The 18,704-nt window shown below is 38.0% G+C and overlaps 1 protein-coding gene across 1 annotated transcript in view; it reads right to left on the reverse strand.

The window, feature by feature from the left end:
- Positions 1-346: 346 nt before the first annotated feature.
- CERS6 (ceramide synthase 6) overlaps positions 347-18,704 on the reverse strand; it is a 318,341-nt gene continuing 299,983 nt past the window's right edge. The window contains exons 9-11 of the mRNA XM_044669814.1: positions 3,812-3,968; positions 3,215-3,238; positions 347-511 (exon numbers count right to left, since the gene is read on the reverse strand). Of these exons, the coding sequence (XP_044525749.1) occupies positions 347-511; positions 3,215-3,238; positions 3,812-3,968 (346 nt within the window). The remainder of the gene's footprint in view (positions 512-3,214; positions 3,239-3,811; positions 3,969-18,704) is intronic.

The following is an 18,704-nucleotide window of genomic DNA, read 5'->3' on the forward strand; positions in this document are numbered from 1 at the left end:
CTCCCATAAAGAATTTGCAGAATAAAAGGAGTGAGGCAATTCCCTTTTGTCCACAGATTTACAAACAAATACAAAAAAAAATAAATAATATTCAAAGACATTACATATGAAAATACTGCTCCCATTTGGGCCAATAACATATACATACAGCATGCCTACATATAGAGAATGGAAAGTCTTCTTCATTCACAGATAGGAAATATGGCAGTGCACTATCAGAATGCTTTGATAATCCTAATTTTTGTTTCTGATGCTGAGATACAGGAAAGGGACTGCATTCGCAACTTAGTTAAATATTTCCAGTAGCAAAGAGTTCACTTTGTTCAGGTCTTGTGGTTTAGAGTAATTAGTGTTCCTCTGCACACGGACCACCTGTGAGGTACCCGTTTGTGCCACTGGTGCCGCTGGTCCCGTTGGTGTTGGTGGTAGCGTTGTGTGGGTTCTTTGCGGGAAGTACTGAATCTTCCTCATCTGAGCTGGATTCAATATCACTTCGGTCATCCTTGGACACCTGTGGAATACCCAGAGCACAATCAACTCGTGGGAAATCACTTTTGTTGAGGCCATGCCAAGAAGTACATGCAGTCATATAAGAAGGAAATAGATACAAACGTTTTGAAAAAGCTTCATCAGACTAAATGATCCCTGGGGTCCCTCTTATTCAGACAGGCTATGGTTAAACATTATCTCATTTTCTCATGTGAGGAGAAGGTAGGGTAATATAGTAGATAGTACACTGGACTTGAAGTCAGAAACACAAGTTTGAATCCTTCCTCAGATGTTTATTAGCTTTGCGATCTTGAGTAAGTCACTTAACCTTTTGGGGTCTCAATTTCCTTAGCTGTAAAATGAGAGGGCTGAGTTAGATGGCCTTTAAGGTCGTCTCTAGCTTTAAATCTATGTCCTGATGATAGGACAGCACAGCTGGATGGAAAAACTTCCTGTATGATTGCAAGAAAATTATAAGAGTTGGCTGTTAGCTGTTAAAATACTTGGCTTGAGGTTTAGTTGCCTCATTTGGGTATTTAAAGTATGATTCCTCAATAGTCCTAGCTAACCAAATATACCAGACAGGGACAGACAGATTTTAAAAGAGGGATTTATAGGATAAGATTGTCAGCCCAACAATATTTGACTGGACTGGGCTATGTTGTTCACTAATACCTGGGACTCTCATACTGGTAGGTCCTATTATGACTGTTTTTAAAAATTGCTTAGATTTGATTTTTATAACTAAAATAGGAAGCCATGAATGGATCTAGAGTCCAGATGGAAATACTGGGGTAAATTAATCTTTCTCTATATATTGGTCATTTCACTTTAGTCCTGGTTAGCAAAGTATGCTTATGATTAATACACATACAGATTAATGGTCAGAAATGGGTAGATGGAAGGTGCTTCTAGGCTTAGGCCAATTCAGAAAGAAACATGGCAGTTTTTGTTTTAAAGAAGTCTTGACTTCAAGAAGAATAAGGTCTGAAACTTTTATAATTATACATTTCTATAGGACATAAGCACATCTATGGAAAATAAAGGGATATCCCTATAGACTGGGGTTCAATTTTTAACAAGAGACATTTTAAAAACAATTAAGAGAAGGCTTAACATCCTATGAATGGAATCTCATCCTTATGTACTCTCCCATACCTTACCTAAGTGCTTAAGAATGCTTAACCCTAGTAGGGTCAGATGATCCTGAAAAAATAAGATTTGGGAAATAACTTAGCCTCTGTAATTCTCTTCTAGTAAGGGGGACGGAGACGAAATAGTAGTCTGCTGCCTTGAAAATCTTCCTACTAACTTGGTGTAATGCAAATCTGTCTAACCTTATTCATCACTTCTAATGCCATCTATTCAGAACTGGAGCTTACCCATTTATAATAGCTATACTGTAGCCTCTCTATGACACTATTTGAAATAAAGCTCATTCATCATAATTCCCAACCAAAGAAGGGTTTAGTTCTTTGAATACCTAAAGGATGTCATCAATTTATTTTACCTCTAAGGTAAAATATGGCATGTCCCAAGTCATTATTAAAATTAAGCTTTATGATATATTTTATTCCACTAATGATAAATGCTCCTACAAATAAAAAGAACCTACATTTGCAGATTTGAGTAGTTTGGGCTTAATTACATAAAGAAAAGACTATAAAAACACTACCTTCAAAGAAAAAGGGTCATAAAGGACACCAGAATCACTTCTTCCCTCTGGGAAATACAAATGTGTAAGCCATGCTTGAGAAGAAATCTTAATGCCAGAAATGAGTGAGGCACAGCAGCTAAGATACTCTCAAACATGATATAACTGTATTGAAACTAATGCCCATCTCTTCATAAGGTAGGAGAAAAAACAGAGACAATGACAAGTCTGATAGAAGAGCCGTCTTAGTACTTTTAGTTTTGGTATCATAGGCACATAACTGTCTGAGCTATTATTTCTTCCCCTCTAAGTGGGGATTTTAAACAAAAGCAAAACCATTTGGGATAATTGGATTTAAAACTTCTAACCCTTGGGTTTTATGAATACATTTAACTTTTTTTTATACAGGAGCTGGTCATTTGTTTTCATATCAATCTTAAATAACAATTAAAGTTTCCCAGAGAAAATTTCAGTACTACCCTTGTATAGATAATAACCCTGAAAGGGATGAAGAAGCATCCCATTGGATGGCAGGCAGAGTGTCTACAGGAACTTTGGCATTGGGTCTCAGAAATATATTTGTCTGGTCCAGAGTACTATGCTCTATTATTATTTTCCCCCAAAGAACAAGTAATAGCATGGTCTATACAAAGTATTTTCTGCTTTATTTTGGCTAATCCTTGTCTGTTTAACTGTAGATGGCTTAGCTGTAGATGGAACCTATTCTTCTCCATCCTGAGGTGTCGCCCACTTTTTAAGGATTAAAACCATAGGGAAAGATCAGATAGAGGGATCAGACAGAGGAGCAAGCAATGAAGGAACAATTCTGAAGAAATGCAGACATGTTTATCCAAGGAATGGAAAAATTCAACACTTCCACAGTAGGTTAGAGTGAAGTCAGTGGTGTGTAGGGGCATGAAGTGAATGTTATTCATGAGTAAGTCCGAATTGGAGCATTCAGTTAATTCAAACATGTTAGAACTATTTGTGTGGAGAGTTTTTTTTTTAAAGCCCCCTCTAACAGGTTATGGTTACCCAGTACAAGAACAGAGGGAAGTCCAAGAAACTTACATGCAAAGGATTCCATTTCCCAGCCTTCCAGGATGGCAGGAAGAGGAGAACAGACAAGTAAAAAAAAGTCACAGAAGAGGTTTCAGAGAAATCACTTGTCAACTACAAATAGATGACTAAGGATTAGAACCAAAGAACGTTAGGAAAATCAGTCTCGGGAGTCTACAGTGAATAACGAAGATTCAGTTTGTTTTTACTGAAATTCAGTTGGAAGATAATGCTTTCCTAGCTTCATTTTAAGAAAAATAAGTATTCAAATGGAGAAAGAACAGCATTCAAATAACGCTCTTCTCATAAAGAGAAACATGTAAATATATTTTCTTCTTGAGGAGAGAAAAAAACAACATGCCACCATTAAATCTAAAACTGTAAATGTGATCATCAGTGAAGCAATGCTAATGCTTTCTCCTATAAGCAAACACTAAATAGAATGGTAGGAGAAGGCAGCTTTAAATAGACTGAAGTTTACACATTAAGTACTAAAGAAAAATTATTATGATAAAATATGGAACAACGAAAAGGTTACTATTGGTTTGGAAGAAAATGTAAATACTATTTCCCCCCAGAAAATGTTGGATAAGGTTTATGTTGCCTTACCTTGCCCTTGGAAATAGCTTTGCAAGCTATCTTTATGATCAAGTAAGACCAGAAGCAATTCAGGACTTGAATTAGCAACAGCAACAAGTTAAAAACCCACCAGGATGGGTAGGGTCCAACAATTTCCCAGCTTTCAAACAATGTTGTGTTTAAGACCCTAGAGAAAGGAAGAAGCAAATAATCATCAAGCATAATCCAGTTAACTTTAATATCAATGGGGTTCTTGATATAATTTATTACAGTCTACATCTAGCAAAAATCCTCCAATCTGCTTCGCCTAGAGCATTGCCCCTCCAAGTATAGCCCTGTAGGTCATTAGAAGACTTTGGGGGGTCATTTCTGGTAGTCTAAAGTCTTGTTGCATAACAGTATCAATGTTAGCAACACAACACTATTCTCCATACTTTTGTTTCAGACATGAATAATTCAGTTATGTTATTGCTCACTAGTATTTTGTCAGGGGTGACATGGGGCAGAGGGTGTTCCAAGACAGATGGCAGACCTGGGTTCAAATCCTGCCTCTGATACATCTAGCTATGTGATCAGGGCAAAAAATCACTTAGCCTATTAGTGGCTAGGGTAGTTCTCTCAAACTAGACATTGTAGACAAGCTATTGATCTAAGCTGCTGAAGGGAGCTCACCAATAAAATCACATCAATAAAATTTCATTGATAAAATCACAGGCTTAGACAAAAATGTGTTTCTTCATTAAAATCAATATTATTCTCATTACTTAAAAAATTTAAACATATCTCCTTTATTTATCTATTTGTTTTAAACATCAGAATATAGTTTAATTACATAGACAATGTCACAAGTTGAAGTGGACTGTTTTATGAGGTTCCATGGTACAGATAGTAGAGAAACAGCTACTATACTAAGCCTGATGATTTCTCCCCCATGGAATGGCTTCCAGGATACTGGTTAGATTCAAATGAGGGTGCTGTGGCCTCTGTCTCACATTTAAATGATCCCTTAATGCCTGATATTCTGTTGATTCTAGCAGAATTCTGTCCACCTTCAATTTCCCATCTAGGCTGATGGCTTTGGACAAACTCATTTTTTAAAACAAAACACAGTTTTTAAAATTTTTTCTCTCAATTAAATGTAAAAATAATTTTTAATGTTCTTTTTTTAACTTGGAAACTATAGAATGCATCTTGGACTTGTGTGTAATCCTTGTGCTGCCAAAGCAAACATCTCATACTTATGATTCTAGTAATTAGGTATTCAGTTCGACAATCACCAAGAGTTGTTTGTTTAGGTTATTTGTATAACATACATTCAGTTTTCTGTCATATTTTCCAGAGGTGTAGAAACCTATATTTCCTATGTCCTGCTGGGTATTAAAAAAAAATTTTTTTTAAACCCTTACCTTCCATCTTGGAGTCAATACTGTGTATTGGCTCCAAGGCAGAAGAGTGGTAAAGGCTAGGCAATGGGTGTTAAGTGACTCGCCAGGGTCACACATCTGGGAAGTGTCTGAGGCTGGATTTGAACCTAGGACCTCCCATCTCTAGGCCTGACTCTCAATCTACTGAGCTACCCAGCTGCCCTCCCCCCGGGTATTTTCTAAAGATGTGCCCATATCCCAGTACCTAATCCCACTACTGCCCATATACTTGTCTTGCTGTCACACAGAAAATAGTCATATCATCAATTATGCTTCCTCTGCATAGTAATTGTGGCAAACCAGTCCCGTGAGATGAGCAAAGAGGGGCATAATTGCTGCCCTAGTAATCTCCTTCCTCATTGAGTTCTGTCTCAGAGTCCAGTGCTTATTTTGAATTTTAAAGGGAGTTGGATTTTTTTTTCTTTTATTTAATAGAAAAAAAAGGTTCTTCAGAGACAGGAGCCCAGGCTGGACAATGCTGTTCATTACAAGAGATGTTTCATTAGATAACAGTACAAGTACATGCCATGGGGATGATAGGAGTACCAGTTATACCTGTTATACTTTCACACTAATTCGGTGTTAGAACATCTGCCGAATCAAGGGCTAAGAGGGGCTCATACTAAGTTCTGAAATACTGCATCAGGATTCAATAGCTAGGCTAGAGGAAATTGTAGCACCTCTGTGATGTTGTTCAAAGGTAATGGGATTTCTTTAAAAATTGACTTGGCTGCCTCCTGATACCCTTGGGAAAATATCAGGGCACTGAAGGATGAATCTCAGTGAGAGGCGAGGCATGAAAAATAATCACAAAATATTGGGAATTTGGATTGAGAGAAATATCACCTTACTACCTGGTCTCAGAAAACCAATGAACTCCAGAAATGAGAGGAGAGAGAGAATCCAAAGTAGAGAGCACTAAAAAGTACCGCCATTGTTCTGTTACTATATTGGCCATTTGTAATAGATATCAAGTGAACCTTTTGGCTCTTTTTCAAGTGGGTTTGAAGAGGCACAGATTGGTCTCCAGAAAAATTAATTAATATCTGTCAATCCAATCAATAAGCATTTATTAAGGACCTACTATAAATAAGGCATGTCTCATATGTAATACTGTGTCAAACTACTTCAGTTTTTATCCTGTAGATGCCAAACAAATAAGATGTAAGTAACAACTGAACTAGAGAGATCACCTTATCTGAAAATTTATCTTTAACATTCAAAAAATTAAAATTAAAATCAACAAGTGCTTATTTCTTGGGCACTTAACTATGTATCATATTTAAGCCTTGGCACTGGGGATAGGAATGCAATAAATGAAACACTCCCTAATTGCAAGGAACTTACATTCACATGATGCAGACAACAAAGATATATATTACTACATACAAAATACACATGCACACACATAAGATATAAACTAACTCAAAACAGTTTAATTCAAGGTAGTTTGGAAAGGAAGGCATTAATAGTCATGGGGAATCAGGAAAGGCTTCAAATAGCAGTGGGAGTTTGAACTGCATCTTGAAGGAAGAGATGCATTTTATGAGGCAAAAGTTCTCACAAAGGTTCTCAAAGAGAGTGAATTCCAGACATGTGGGACAGTCAAAAAGCATTTCTTAAAGTCCTACTATGTGCTAAGAACTATTCTCAGCAGTGGAGATACAAAGACAAAAATGATTTAAAAATTTTGCTTTTTAGGATCATTACTATGTATTGGTTCTAAGACAGAAGAAGAGCTAGGCAATATGGATTAAGTGACCTGTCCAGGTCACACAGCTAGGAAGTGTCTGAGGCCAAATTTGAACTCAGGATTTCCTATGTCCAGGCCTGGCTCTCTATTCACTGAACCACCCAGCTGCCCTCTAGGCTTTTTTTTTTTAAACTCACACTTCCTTCCTTTGGTTCCAAGGCAGAAGATCAGTAACACTAGTCAATAGGGGGTGAGTGACTTGCCCACCCAAGATCATATAGCTAGTGTCTAAGGCTAGCCTTGAACTCAGGAAGATAAATTTTCTTTATCTAATAAGCTACCTAGCAGTCCCCCTCATCACCTTACATCTGGACTATTACAATAGCCTGCTTGTGGATCTTCCTGCCACGTCTTTCTCTTCCCCAGTCCATCCTCTACTCAGCTGCCAAAGTGATTTTTCTAAAGTGTAGGTTGGATCATATCACTTCCAGGAGAAAATGGAAAATTCTTCTTTTTATTTTAAAGTTCTTCACAACCTTGCCCCCTCCCCCCACTCTTTTTATACCTAATATCAGCCCCATTATCCTATTTACTCTGAGATCCAGTGGCACTGGTCTTGCTGTTTCTGATGCAGACAACAAAGATATTCCTGACTGCAAACATATTCCCTGTTTGACTCCTATATCTGCAACTGGAATGCTCTGCCCCCTCATCTAAGCCTCCTAGTTTTCTTCAAGTCTCAGCTAAAATCTTACCTTTTGTAAGAAGGCTTCCCCAGTTTTCCCTGAATTCTAGCATTTTCCTTCTGAAATTTATTCTGTATCTTGTTTGTAAATAGCTGTTTGCATGTTGTCACTCTATTTATTAGACTCTGAGCTCCTTGAGAGCAGGGACTGTTTACTTATTTTTTTCTATTTCCGGGGCTTAGCACAGTGCCTGGCATAGAGTAGGCACTTGATATGTGTTTATTGACTGAATGTCCACTACAATTTATTGAATTGTGGGGGACAGAGATGTGACATTGTCCGAGCTGTAATGTAGAAAGATCAATTAACATCTGAGTGAGGGATGGATGGGAATGAGGAGATATTCGAAGTAGGACAACCAACCAGCAGGCAATTGTAATACTCTTGGTATAAAGTGATAAAGGCCTGCACCAGGTTCATGGCAATGTTAGAGAAGAGAAGGGGTCATATTTGAGAGATATTATGAAGATAGGATCACTAGGACCTGGATTTGGGTGGGGAGTGGGGAGAGGGTGGTATCAAGAAGGACACCCAGGTTGTAAGCCTGGGTGACTAGAAAGAAGGTTGGGGGTGAGGGAGTTTGAGAGGAAAGATGAGTTGAGTTTCAGACATGTTGAATTTAAGGTATCTACAGCTTATCCAGTTCAAGATGTCTAATAGGCAGTTGGAGAGGAGAGACTGGAGCTCAGGAGAAAGATTAGGTGGACAACTAGATCAGAGAATCATCTGTGTAGAAATAATTGAATTCATGGGACATCTAGTACAAACACATGGAGAATGACAGACATCACAGTGAAAACACTGGCCAAGTGATAACTTTAGCCAGTACTTGATAGAAGATGTAGAGAGAGGTGTGTGGAACTATAGAGTATCATTATATAATAGAGCATCATTCTTGTCTCTTTTAATTAACAGTATTTAACCACTAGATGGCACATTTGGCATACTGCAAAGAGAATATTTCATCCTGTCTTCTGTATCATATGTTAGTGTGGGTCTCACAGCCTGACCCAGTGTCACAGAGCAGTTCTGATTGGACCTTGTCTTCTTTAGCTGAGGCACAGCATTGGACAGGTCTCATGTACCCCATTATAAGAATTTTTCCATCAAATCAATGAGCTGGCCATTTTTTTTGCCCCAAGACTCATCATGGTTGTAATTAAAAGTAGTAGGATCTATAAATATATATTGAAAAGAAGAAAAGACTTAGGTATTTTTCATTTTAGGATATAAAGCGTCCCTGGCCATCATTAGTCATTGGATTCTATAACTGGGCTTAGGAGGATAATTTTAATGGGCTGTTACAAAATGTAAAGAGTCCACTTGGACTGTATCTTATAACTCTCCTTTGGTTCTTTCTTACTTTTTAATGATCCCTTGTGCTAAATTGGATTATCTCATAAATATTATACAAGGTGGGTAGAAAATGGATATGTTTAGGAAGGAGAAAAAGGTTTATGACCTGTTTTATAAGCAACCAAATGGAAAAGACAGATGAGCCTTGCTTTAATAAGTCCCTTATGGACTTAAGGCGTTATGGGGCTTGGGATTCCCTAAGTGAATTATAGTATCCTATCCTCTATCCTGTGGTCTATTCCAAACCCCAATGTGAAACAATTTCTATAGTCTCCACATCCAGCAAGGATCAAACTACTTATTTTACTTCAAGTAAATTCAGTTCTCCAGTTAAAATTTTTAATGAATATTAGATACATCACATTGGTCTTTTGGATCACATTTCTCAGAGTAAGTTCTCAAAAAGCTTACATATTACCCAAACTTAATAGCTGGTCTCATAGCATAATGATGTCTGAAACATTAAGGATGACAGAAAGAACAAGAAATGTGTGGGACTTAAAAAAAAATTCCTGAAGCAATCTCGTTGTACAAATGAGTCATGTGGTTATTAGACACCGAAGACAAGGAAGGGATCCATTACTAGATAACCTGTCAGAGCTTAGTTTTTCAGTTTATCTGTATAAAACCTTGCTAATGGCTACCAGTGTATCAGGTATGGAAAAAGAAAAGTATATCTTTTTTCCAGACTCCACATAAAATCAATGTTTTCATCCTGAGATAATCTGCATAATGGCCATCAAACCTTTGCAGCTTATTTGGGTGGGGAAAGGACACTCACGGCCATATATAGGATCATAAACTTCTGCTTAAGACAAGTGAAAAAAGAATAAAGGGCATGAGTCTATGTGAATGGCAATTTGTCTTAAAATTGCTAAAAAACTAGCTTATGCTCTAAAAGCCAGTTCAGAGTTTTGGTTCAATACAAGAGCCAAATGGAGCCTTCTGATATCCCCTTGTTTATCTTATATTATTCACACTGCCACGCCAGGACCTGTTGGCTATCCTTAATGATAAGCCACAAACCTATCAATGTGCCTTTCTCAGCCCCAAGGAAACTTTAGATATAAATGCATTTCAAATTTGCTTTATAAAAGAGCAGCTGTATCAAAATGCTGGCATTCCAAACCTCCACTTTGGAGAAAAAAAGGGAAGGAGTAAGCTACTGAAACACTGTAGTATGAGTTTCTAGTGTTTCATATGACAGTGAGTAGCCTGGACCTGACGTAATGTCTACTTGACAATTTCCACCTGTTTCATGCTACTTAGGCATAATTCCGGGTCCTCCCCCGAGACGTGCCCTTTCCTAAAACATTTGTTTCAAAGCCGTGTACAACTCAGAGTTCTTCTGACTTTGGGGGTTTGTTGGCATGCTCTTTCTTAGTCTGATAGTTTAAAGCAGAATTTCTATAAATGGGATTCATGAACTTAAAATTTTATTTGATGATTACATTTTATTATAATTGATTTCCTTTGTAATCGTATGTTTTTATTTAAGGTATTAAAAAGCATTATTCGGAGAAAGGGTTCATAGGCTTCAAAATGGGTCCATAAAAATAATTAAGAACACACATGGTTTACAGGAAACTATTGTATGCAGTCAGGGCAATATTGTAATGATGATCAACTTTGGAAGGCTTAGCATCTCTCATGAAGAGAATGATCTAAGCTGATTCCAAAGGACACATTATGAAAAATGCTATATACCTCCAGGGAAAGAACTGAAACTCTGAGGACAGACTGAAGAAGGCTTTTTGCACTTTATTTATTTATTATTTTTTTGCATAATGGTTAATATGGTTTTGCATGTCCTCACATGTATAATTGACATTGTATTACTTGCTGTCTCAATGGTTGGGGTGGTGCTAGAGGGAGGGAAAGAATTTGGACAAAATTTTTTTAAACGTTAAAAATGAATTAAAAAAAGAACACCTTATATAAAGTGATAAATATTACATAGGATGCAGAATGGTTTGTTGTGTCTGTGCCTGGTTATTTTATGTAATTTAGCTATAATTTCACTCATGAAAGAAGACTGCAACAGTAACAGATGAGAAATTTCCTAACTAAGGCTGAGAAAGGTTAAATGACTTACCCATAGTCACAAGGCTAGTCAGGATCTAAGAAAATACTCAAAAGGAAGGTCTTTCTGATTCCAAGTCCAGCACTGTACCACCTAGCTGCCCATATCAAGGTCTTCTTGCTAGTGGTGCCCCATGCTTGCTGCCCAAACCATTTTCCTGGGTTATTTACCTCTTGCCTTAGCTTTGCTTTACCCAAATACTTTGCCCTTTAGGATTTATGTATTCCTAGTCCCTTCCTTCCTGCTTGGTTTTGCTCCCACTGCCTTGATCTGACTTATGATACTTGTATGTGTCCTGACAGCAGATCCATCCTGGTTCCACTTTGGATTTTGGGCCCTGGCTCTTCTTCCTGAGGTTTGCCCTTTTTCTGTAAGTGGAAGCTTCCTTCCTCCTGTAGCCCAGACCATGGTCCAGGCACAGACCATGAAAAGCTGACAATTCACATGAGGGAACAGACACAGAAGAAGGATTCTATTTTGTACTATGTCCCCTGAGAAAACAAAAGAGTTTATCCATTTATCTGCTTCCTGGGAGTAAGCTTAATCTTTGGATTCTTGCTGCTGTAGCAGGTTGGTGCCATTTATATCTTCCCACTAGAAGCTTAAATGGCAACTTCTACGTGGGAAAGGTTCTCATTAAGCGCAAACTCAGGCCAAAGGAGTCTGTAGTGATGGTGGCTAAATGGCTATTCTATTGATTACAGTTGACAGGAGTGATGCAGTCCACACATTTGATAGATAAATGAGGCTTTGATTTTGCTCCTGGAGATGGAACTAAGGGCATGTTACCATCTTTCTGCCAATACGTTATTATTTACATTTCAAAATGAAAGATAGAATGCAATGAGAAAAGAATGGAGAAAAACATCAGCAAAACATACCACAGGGAGCAACTAGGTGGCTCAGTAGACATACAGCCTGGCCTAGAGATGGGAGGTCCTGGGTTCAAATTGGTCTTAGATACCTCTGTTGCTGTATGACCCTGGGCAAGTCACTTAACTCCCCTTCATCCTTGGAACCGTACACAGTACGGTTGATTCCAAGACAGAAAGTAAGGATTAAAAAAACAACAAAACAAAACAAAAACACATCACCATCTAGCCTGTAGATGGATTCACAAACTACAAGGGTTTGAATACTCTGCGTTCATAGCCACCCCAAAAGGTTTCTCTTTCTGTAAACCACACATCTCTGACAATTCCAAAGTAAATTTAGGAAACTGGGAGCTTTAGACACCATCCAGTTTGCCCCTTTCCTTTGGGCAGGAGTACTTATATCGGACCAGAATGATGACTGCCCACTTAATAAAAATCATTAGAGAAGACTCCCATGCCATCCTGTCTTGGGAAGAAATCTTCTCATTGCTGAATATAACTGCCAGAATGTTTCTTCCTTTGCTCAAAGGAGCACGAACAGAGGCAGTGTCAATTTATGATTCTTGTGTAAATGTGGATGCTGGTAACTCAAGAGGTCCAATCCCAGCACCATCTTTACCAGTCTGTCTATGTCTGCCTTTGGGGAAAGCCACCTCACCTCTCAGGTTGTCATTTGCCTCAGCTGCCTGCAAACAGGAGATAATGATGCATCCCTAGCTGAGAGTTGGCTTACAGATAATGAAGGCTGTGAGATTGCCAGGGCTATACAACAGCCACAAAAGAAAAGTTCACAGTCATATATAGAGTAGTCCAGCTGGAAGAGTCTACTCCTTTTCTGATTTTTTTTAATATATGATTTTTTTAAAATTTACATCTCAGTTTCCTCCAATACATTCTTTCCTTCCCTTCTTAGTCATATAAACAAATAAAGACAAAAAAGAGCAAAAAAGAGAAAAAATCAGCACAACTGATCAATATATTGAAAAAAGTCTAGAAACATATGCATTGTGCGACATCTATGCATTTCCCATCTCCATGAAGGGGTGGGTTGGGAGTATTCTCTTGGAACTCTCCATTAGAGGTATGCTTGCTCTTCTTTTTTTTTTTTTTTTTTTAATCCTTACCTTCTATCTTAGAATCAGTTCCAAGAAAGAATGGTAAGGGCTAGGCAATGGGGTCATGAAGAGTCAGACATAACTGAAATGACTGAACAAAAACTTGTATCACAATTTCTTTAAGCATTCCTCAACTAACGAACACTTAACTTTGGCTCCAATTCTTTGCCATCACAAATATTTTTATGAATATGGGGACTTAATTCCCATCAATAAACCTAGTCATGAAGTCTCTGAGTTAAAGGGTATGAACATTTTGGCCACTTTATTTGTGTAATTCAAAATTTCTTTACTAAAAAAATTTTTTTTAACCTTTACCTTCTATCTTAGAATCAATACTAAATATGTGTTCCATGGGAGAAGAGCAATAAGGCTAGGTAGTCAAATGATTTGCCCAGGGTAACACAGCTAGGAGTGTTTCAGGCCTGTTTTGATGCCGTGACCTTCCTGAGCCACTGAGCTATTCCTGCAAATTACTTTTTAAATTACTTTTTAAACTAGAAAGTAACTTTTAAGATATGTCATTGGACTCCTTCATTTCATAGATGAGGAAACTGAGGATCACAGATGTTAGGGGATTTGCCCGAAGTCACACAAGGTAGCAAGAATAGGGTTCTAATGAAAGTCCTCTCTCTCCAAATCCAGCACTTTTTCTACACTTGTAGAAACAGTTTTCTTTTATATATTTGTAGTCGATATTTGTATGCATATGTACACATATACATTATGTGTGTATACCCATTGATTTACTCCTTCCTTCACATTATTTTACATCTTTCTATATTTCTTTAAATTCTTCATGTTTGGCATTCTTAATTGCATTATGTGAATGCATAAATTAACAATGGCTTTTTGAAGTAAAAAACCCTTGATCCCTCTGTAGTTTTTGATATTTTTTATCACTCTGCTCACTTTGGGATATCATCTCCTCCCTTAGGTTCAGAGATACCACAGATTCCTAGTTCTCCTCTTACCTCTCTATAAAATGTTTCCTTTTTCTGGCATCTCATTCCCTTCTTAACACTATTTAATGCTGCTAACTGCCCAAAGCTGTCCTCAGCCCCCCTCTTTTTTCATCTTTATGTTCTGTCTCTGGACAATATTATTCATCCTCAAGGCTTCAACTGCTACCTCTAGGCTGGTGACTTCCATACCTGTCTTCTCTGAATTCCATGGAATCTCTGAATTCCAAACTCATGTCTCCAGCTGCCTACAGGATATCTCCAGTTGAATGTTTCCTTGTACCTCAAACTTAATATACCTTAGGATGTATTTATCCACTACCTTTTCCTCTTGATGAACTAACTATACTATACCCCTTGATGGATTTGTTTGTACAAAAATATTTATAGCTACACTTTTTGTGCTGGCAAAAAATTGGAAAATGAAGGTTCTCAATTGGGGAATGACTGAACAAATTGTGGTATGTGATGGTGATGGGATACTATTGTGCTATAAGGAATGCTGAACTGCTTGATTTCTATAAGAACTAGAAAGATTTACATGAACTGATGCAGAGCGAAATAAGCAGAACCAGGAGAACATTATACAAGTAATTGAAACATTGTGGGTTAATCAAATGTGATTGACTCTGCTACTAATGGCAATGCAATGAACCAGGACAGTTCGGAAAGATTTATGAGAAAGAATGCTCTCCACATCTAGAGAAAAAACTATGGGAGTAGAAATGTAGAAGAAAAACATGTGATTTACCACTTGTTTATATGAGTATATGACTTGGGGTTTTGGTTGTAAAAGATTGCTCTCTTATAAAAATGAAGAAATGGGTTTTGAGTGACAATACATGTATAACCCAGTCAGCTTTGGGAAGAGAGAGGGAAGAGAAGAGGGAGAGACATGAATCATGTAACCATGGAAAAACATTTTTAAAAATTTAAAAATGAAATTACATTTAAAAATAAATTAAAATAAAATAAAATAAAACTATGCCTCTTTTGAACTTTACTTTTTCTGCAGCACCACTGTTAACCTGGCCTTCTAAGTTTCTAACCTTGTAGTCATCTTTGATTTTTTCCCACCTAATTAGTTAGCAGATGAAATTCTACAAATATTGCTGCTTTCCACGACCTACCAATAACTTTGCAATATTTCTTGACCCATCTCTTTGCCTCTTCAATCTCCCAGAAACCACCTTAGTATAGGTTCTTATTTTGATTCACTTGGACAGTGTCAAACTTAATTAGAAACAGGGCCACCAATCTGTACATAGGGATCCCTGCTGTTCATATACTGACATAGTTTTAATATGTAATATCTATATTTTACTGTATTTTTTTGCTAAATATTTTCCAATTACCTTTTTTTTTTTACCTTCCATCTTAGAATCAATACTACACATTGGTTCTAAGGCAGAAGAGGGGTAAGTCCTAGGCAATGGGGGTTAAGTGATTTGTCCAGAGTCATACAGCTAGGAAGTCTTTGAGGCCAGATTTGAACCCAGGACCTCCCACCTAGCTGTCTCCCCTTCCGATTACATTTTAATCTGGTTTGGGTCTCACACGGCAGTGTTGTGGGCTTTATGTGTCCATTCTTACCTAGAGAGTGGACTCAACCCACTGAGCCACCTATCTGCTCCTTCCATAGACTCTTTTTTTTAAACCCTTACTTTCCATATTAGAATCAATACTGTATATTGGTTTTAAGGCAAAAGAGGGATAAAGGCTGGGCAATGGGAGTTAAGTGACTTTCCCAGGGTCACATAGTTAGGAAATGTCTGATGATGTATTTGAACCCAGGACTTCCTGTCTCTGGGCCTGGCTCAGCTACCTAGCTGCTCCATACCATAGAATCTTTATAAATTTCCCTACTTCTGCTTTTTCCTCATTACAGTCCATCTTTTACCTATTGCCAGAAGACCCTCTTTGGTGTATAGGTCTGGGCACGTCGGCTCTCTTTTTAAAATATGCTGAAAATATGCTGTTTCCCCCTAAATGAAACTCAAACTTATATGCCTGCCATTCAAAGCCCTTCAGAAACCCACACAGTCCTATGGTTCTAGCCTCATTCTAACTTTTCCCCCTTCAACTATATTTATGCAGTTTGGTTGCTTCAGTCATGCCAGAATTATCTTGATCTCATTCAGAGTTTTCTTGGCAAAGATACTGGAGTGGTTTCCATATCCTTCTCCATCTCATTTTACAGATGAGGAAACTGAGGCAAACAGGGTCACACTCCTCACCCAATTGTCCCCCTCAAACTATATATTCAGGCTAAACTCAGGCTCCCAAACAGGCATTGCATCATCCTGTTTAGGCTGTTCCCTGTATTTGGAATGCCCTCCCTCTTTTCCAATGTTATCTAACAAATTCTAGCCTATTCTGTGTAGGAAGAATGCTGCCTCTGACAGAAAACCTTGGTAGGTCCCTTCAGCTGGCAAGAGCTTTGTCTTCCAATTACACCCATTGCTTTGTTGTGTAAATATTGATTATACTTATTATGTGATATTGTATATTATACAGTTCTCTGAGTAGTTGCACCTTTTTTTTTTTTAAAGCACCTTCTGGATATATAAGATCCAGTTCTAGGCTCTGGGATATAAAGGCAAATGGGATAGAAAATATGACATAGAAATAGGTAAGTAAGCCTGAAGAAGTGAGAGAAGGTAGAAGGGACTAAGAACTCGGGGAAGGAAGCAGCTAGGTGGCTCAATGGATAGAGCCAGGGAGTACCTGGGTTCAAATCTGGCCTCAACACTTCTTAGGAACTGTGTGACCAGGAGTAAGTCACTTAACCCCTTTTGTTTAGCCCTTACCCATCTGACTTAGAGTTGTTAATAAGACAGAAATGAAAGGTTTTAAAAATAAAAACTAGAGGAAGTATTAAAGAAGGCTACCCACAGGAGCTGGCACTTGATTAGATCTTTGAGGGGAAATAAGAAGGGATGGAGTGCCAAGTTCAGGGACTAGTGAGTCTTTTGAATGAGTGGAGTTGTACAAAGTAAATCAGGAAAGGTAGCTTGAAGCCATAATGTGCAGGGCTTTAAATGCCAGGCTGAGGGAATGAAATTTTTTCCTGAGGCACTAAACAAGGAGCCAGTGAAGCTATTTTGTACAGGGAAGGTAACATCCATCAGGCTTGTGCTTTAGGAAAACCATTTTAACAGCTCTGTGAAGGACAGATCAAAGAAAAGAGTCTGGAATTCCCAGTAGGTAGACTCATTAATCATTTAATCAATCAACCAATAGACATCTATTAAATACCTACTATGTGCCAGGTATTAAGTTAAGTGCTGAGGATACACAAAGAGGTGAAAGATAGATCTGGCTCTGAAGGAGTTAAATAGAGACAACCTGAAATCAATTATATGTAAAGCAAGCTATATCCAGACTATATGAGAAGTAATTAATAGAGGGAAGGCACTAGAATTAAAAGAGGTTGGAGAGACTTCTAATAAATGGGGGGATTTGAATTGAGCCTTAAAAGGAAGCCAGGGATGGCAATATGTCAAGCCAAAAAAGGGCAGCATTTCAGGAATACGGGACAGACAGAGAAAATGCCCAGAGTTGAAAGATCGAGTATTTTAGCTGAGGAACAGGTATAACGGATAAAACCTGTTTGGATGGTAGGGGTGAGGGAGAGGGGAAAAGAATCAAAGATAACTCCCAGTTTTTGAACTTGGCTCAGTGAGAATATGCAGGTACCTTTAACAGAGATAGGGAAGTTTGGAGGCAGGGCAGGTTGATGGGAGCCAATATTATATAATATTTGGTAGAGTTTCCTTGACCAAAGTTCTTACACAGATGAAATCAATAGGACAAATAAACAAAACAAAAATTTGCTTCCCACGCTACATAGAAATGATGTACATTGTTTTCACAATAGGAAGTTCTGAGCTAGATAATATAATATGGAATCAGGTTCACCATAGCTGCCATTCACCTAGCTCTGTTCCTAGGTCTTTGGTCAAATTTAGGAGCTGATATCTGCCTATATTCTTCTTATGTAACTGAGAATCTGACCCTGAGTAGTTTAGAAGAGATGACAATCTTGCTAAGTAAGGATATGACAATCTAGTCCTGTATTTTCTCCCTCCTAACTCCTGGCCAGGTGAACAATGCTGACAGTTTTCTGCAACAAGATTTTGCTGCCCTCAGAATCACTCAGTGCTTGTTTTGAGCTTTATAATATATGAATTGCATCCTTCATTCAATCACACAATTGGGCATGTAGGTGAACCTGGGTTGAGAGCACATTAAAGAACAGCTGATCCCATTTTGTTCCCCGCAGTCAAAGTCAGATACAGTGGTTATTCTTAAGGCTTCCTCTCCCAAAGTATATCTAGTCATCTAGCCTTCTCTACACTAAACAAAGAAACCACCTTTTAAGGTTAGAAATGTGTCTCCTCTTTAAAAAAAAAAAGAATAGAAACTGTCCTCCTCCAGAAACATAGCTGCAATTTTACTGCCTGGCAACTATCAAATCCAGGAAGGTAGAAATGGGCTAGATATTTGTGAGGAAAGGAAAGGAGGTAGGGTGGGGAAATACAAGGGTTGTCTTAATGCCAAGATAAAGAAATCTGATTGCTGGGTAAACCGTTTTTGTTGTTGTTCTTGTTGTTCAGTTGTTGCAATCCTGTCCAATTCTTCATGACCTCAAATGAAGTTTTCTTGG

The sequence above is a fragment of the Gracilinanus agilis genome, chromosome 3 (genome assembly GCF_016433145.1).
Source record: "Gracilinanus agilis isolate LMUSP501 chromosome 3, AgileGrace, whole genome shotgun sequence".
Lineage (NCBI taxonomy): Eukaryota > Metazoa > Chordata > Mammalia > Didelphimorphia > Didelphidae > Gracilinanus > Gracilinanus agilis.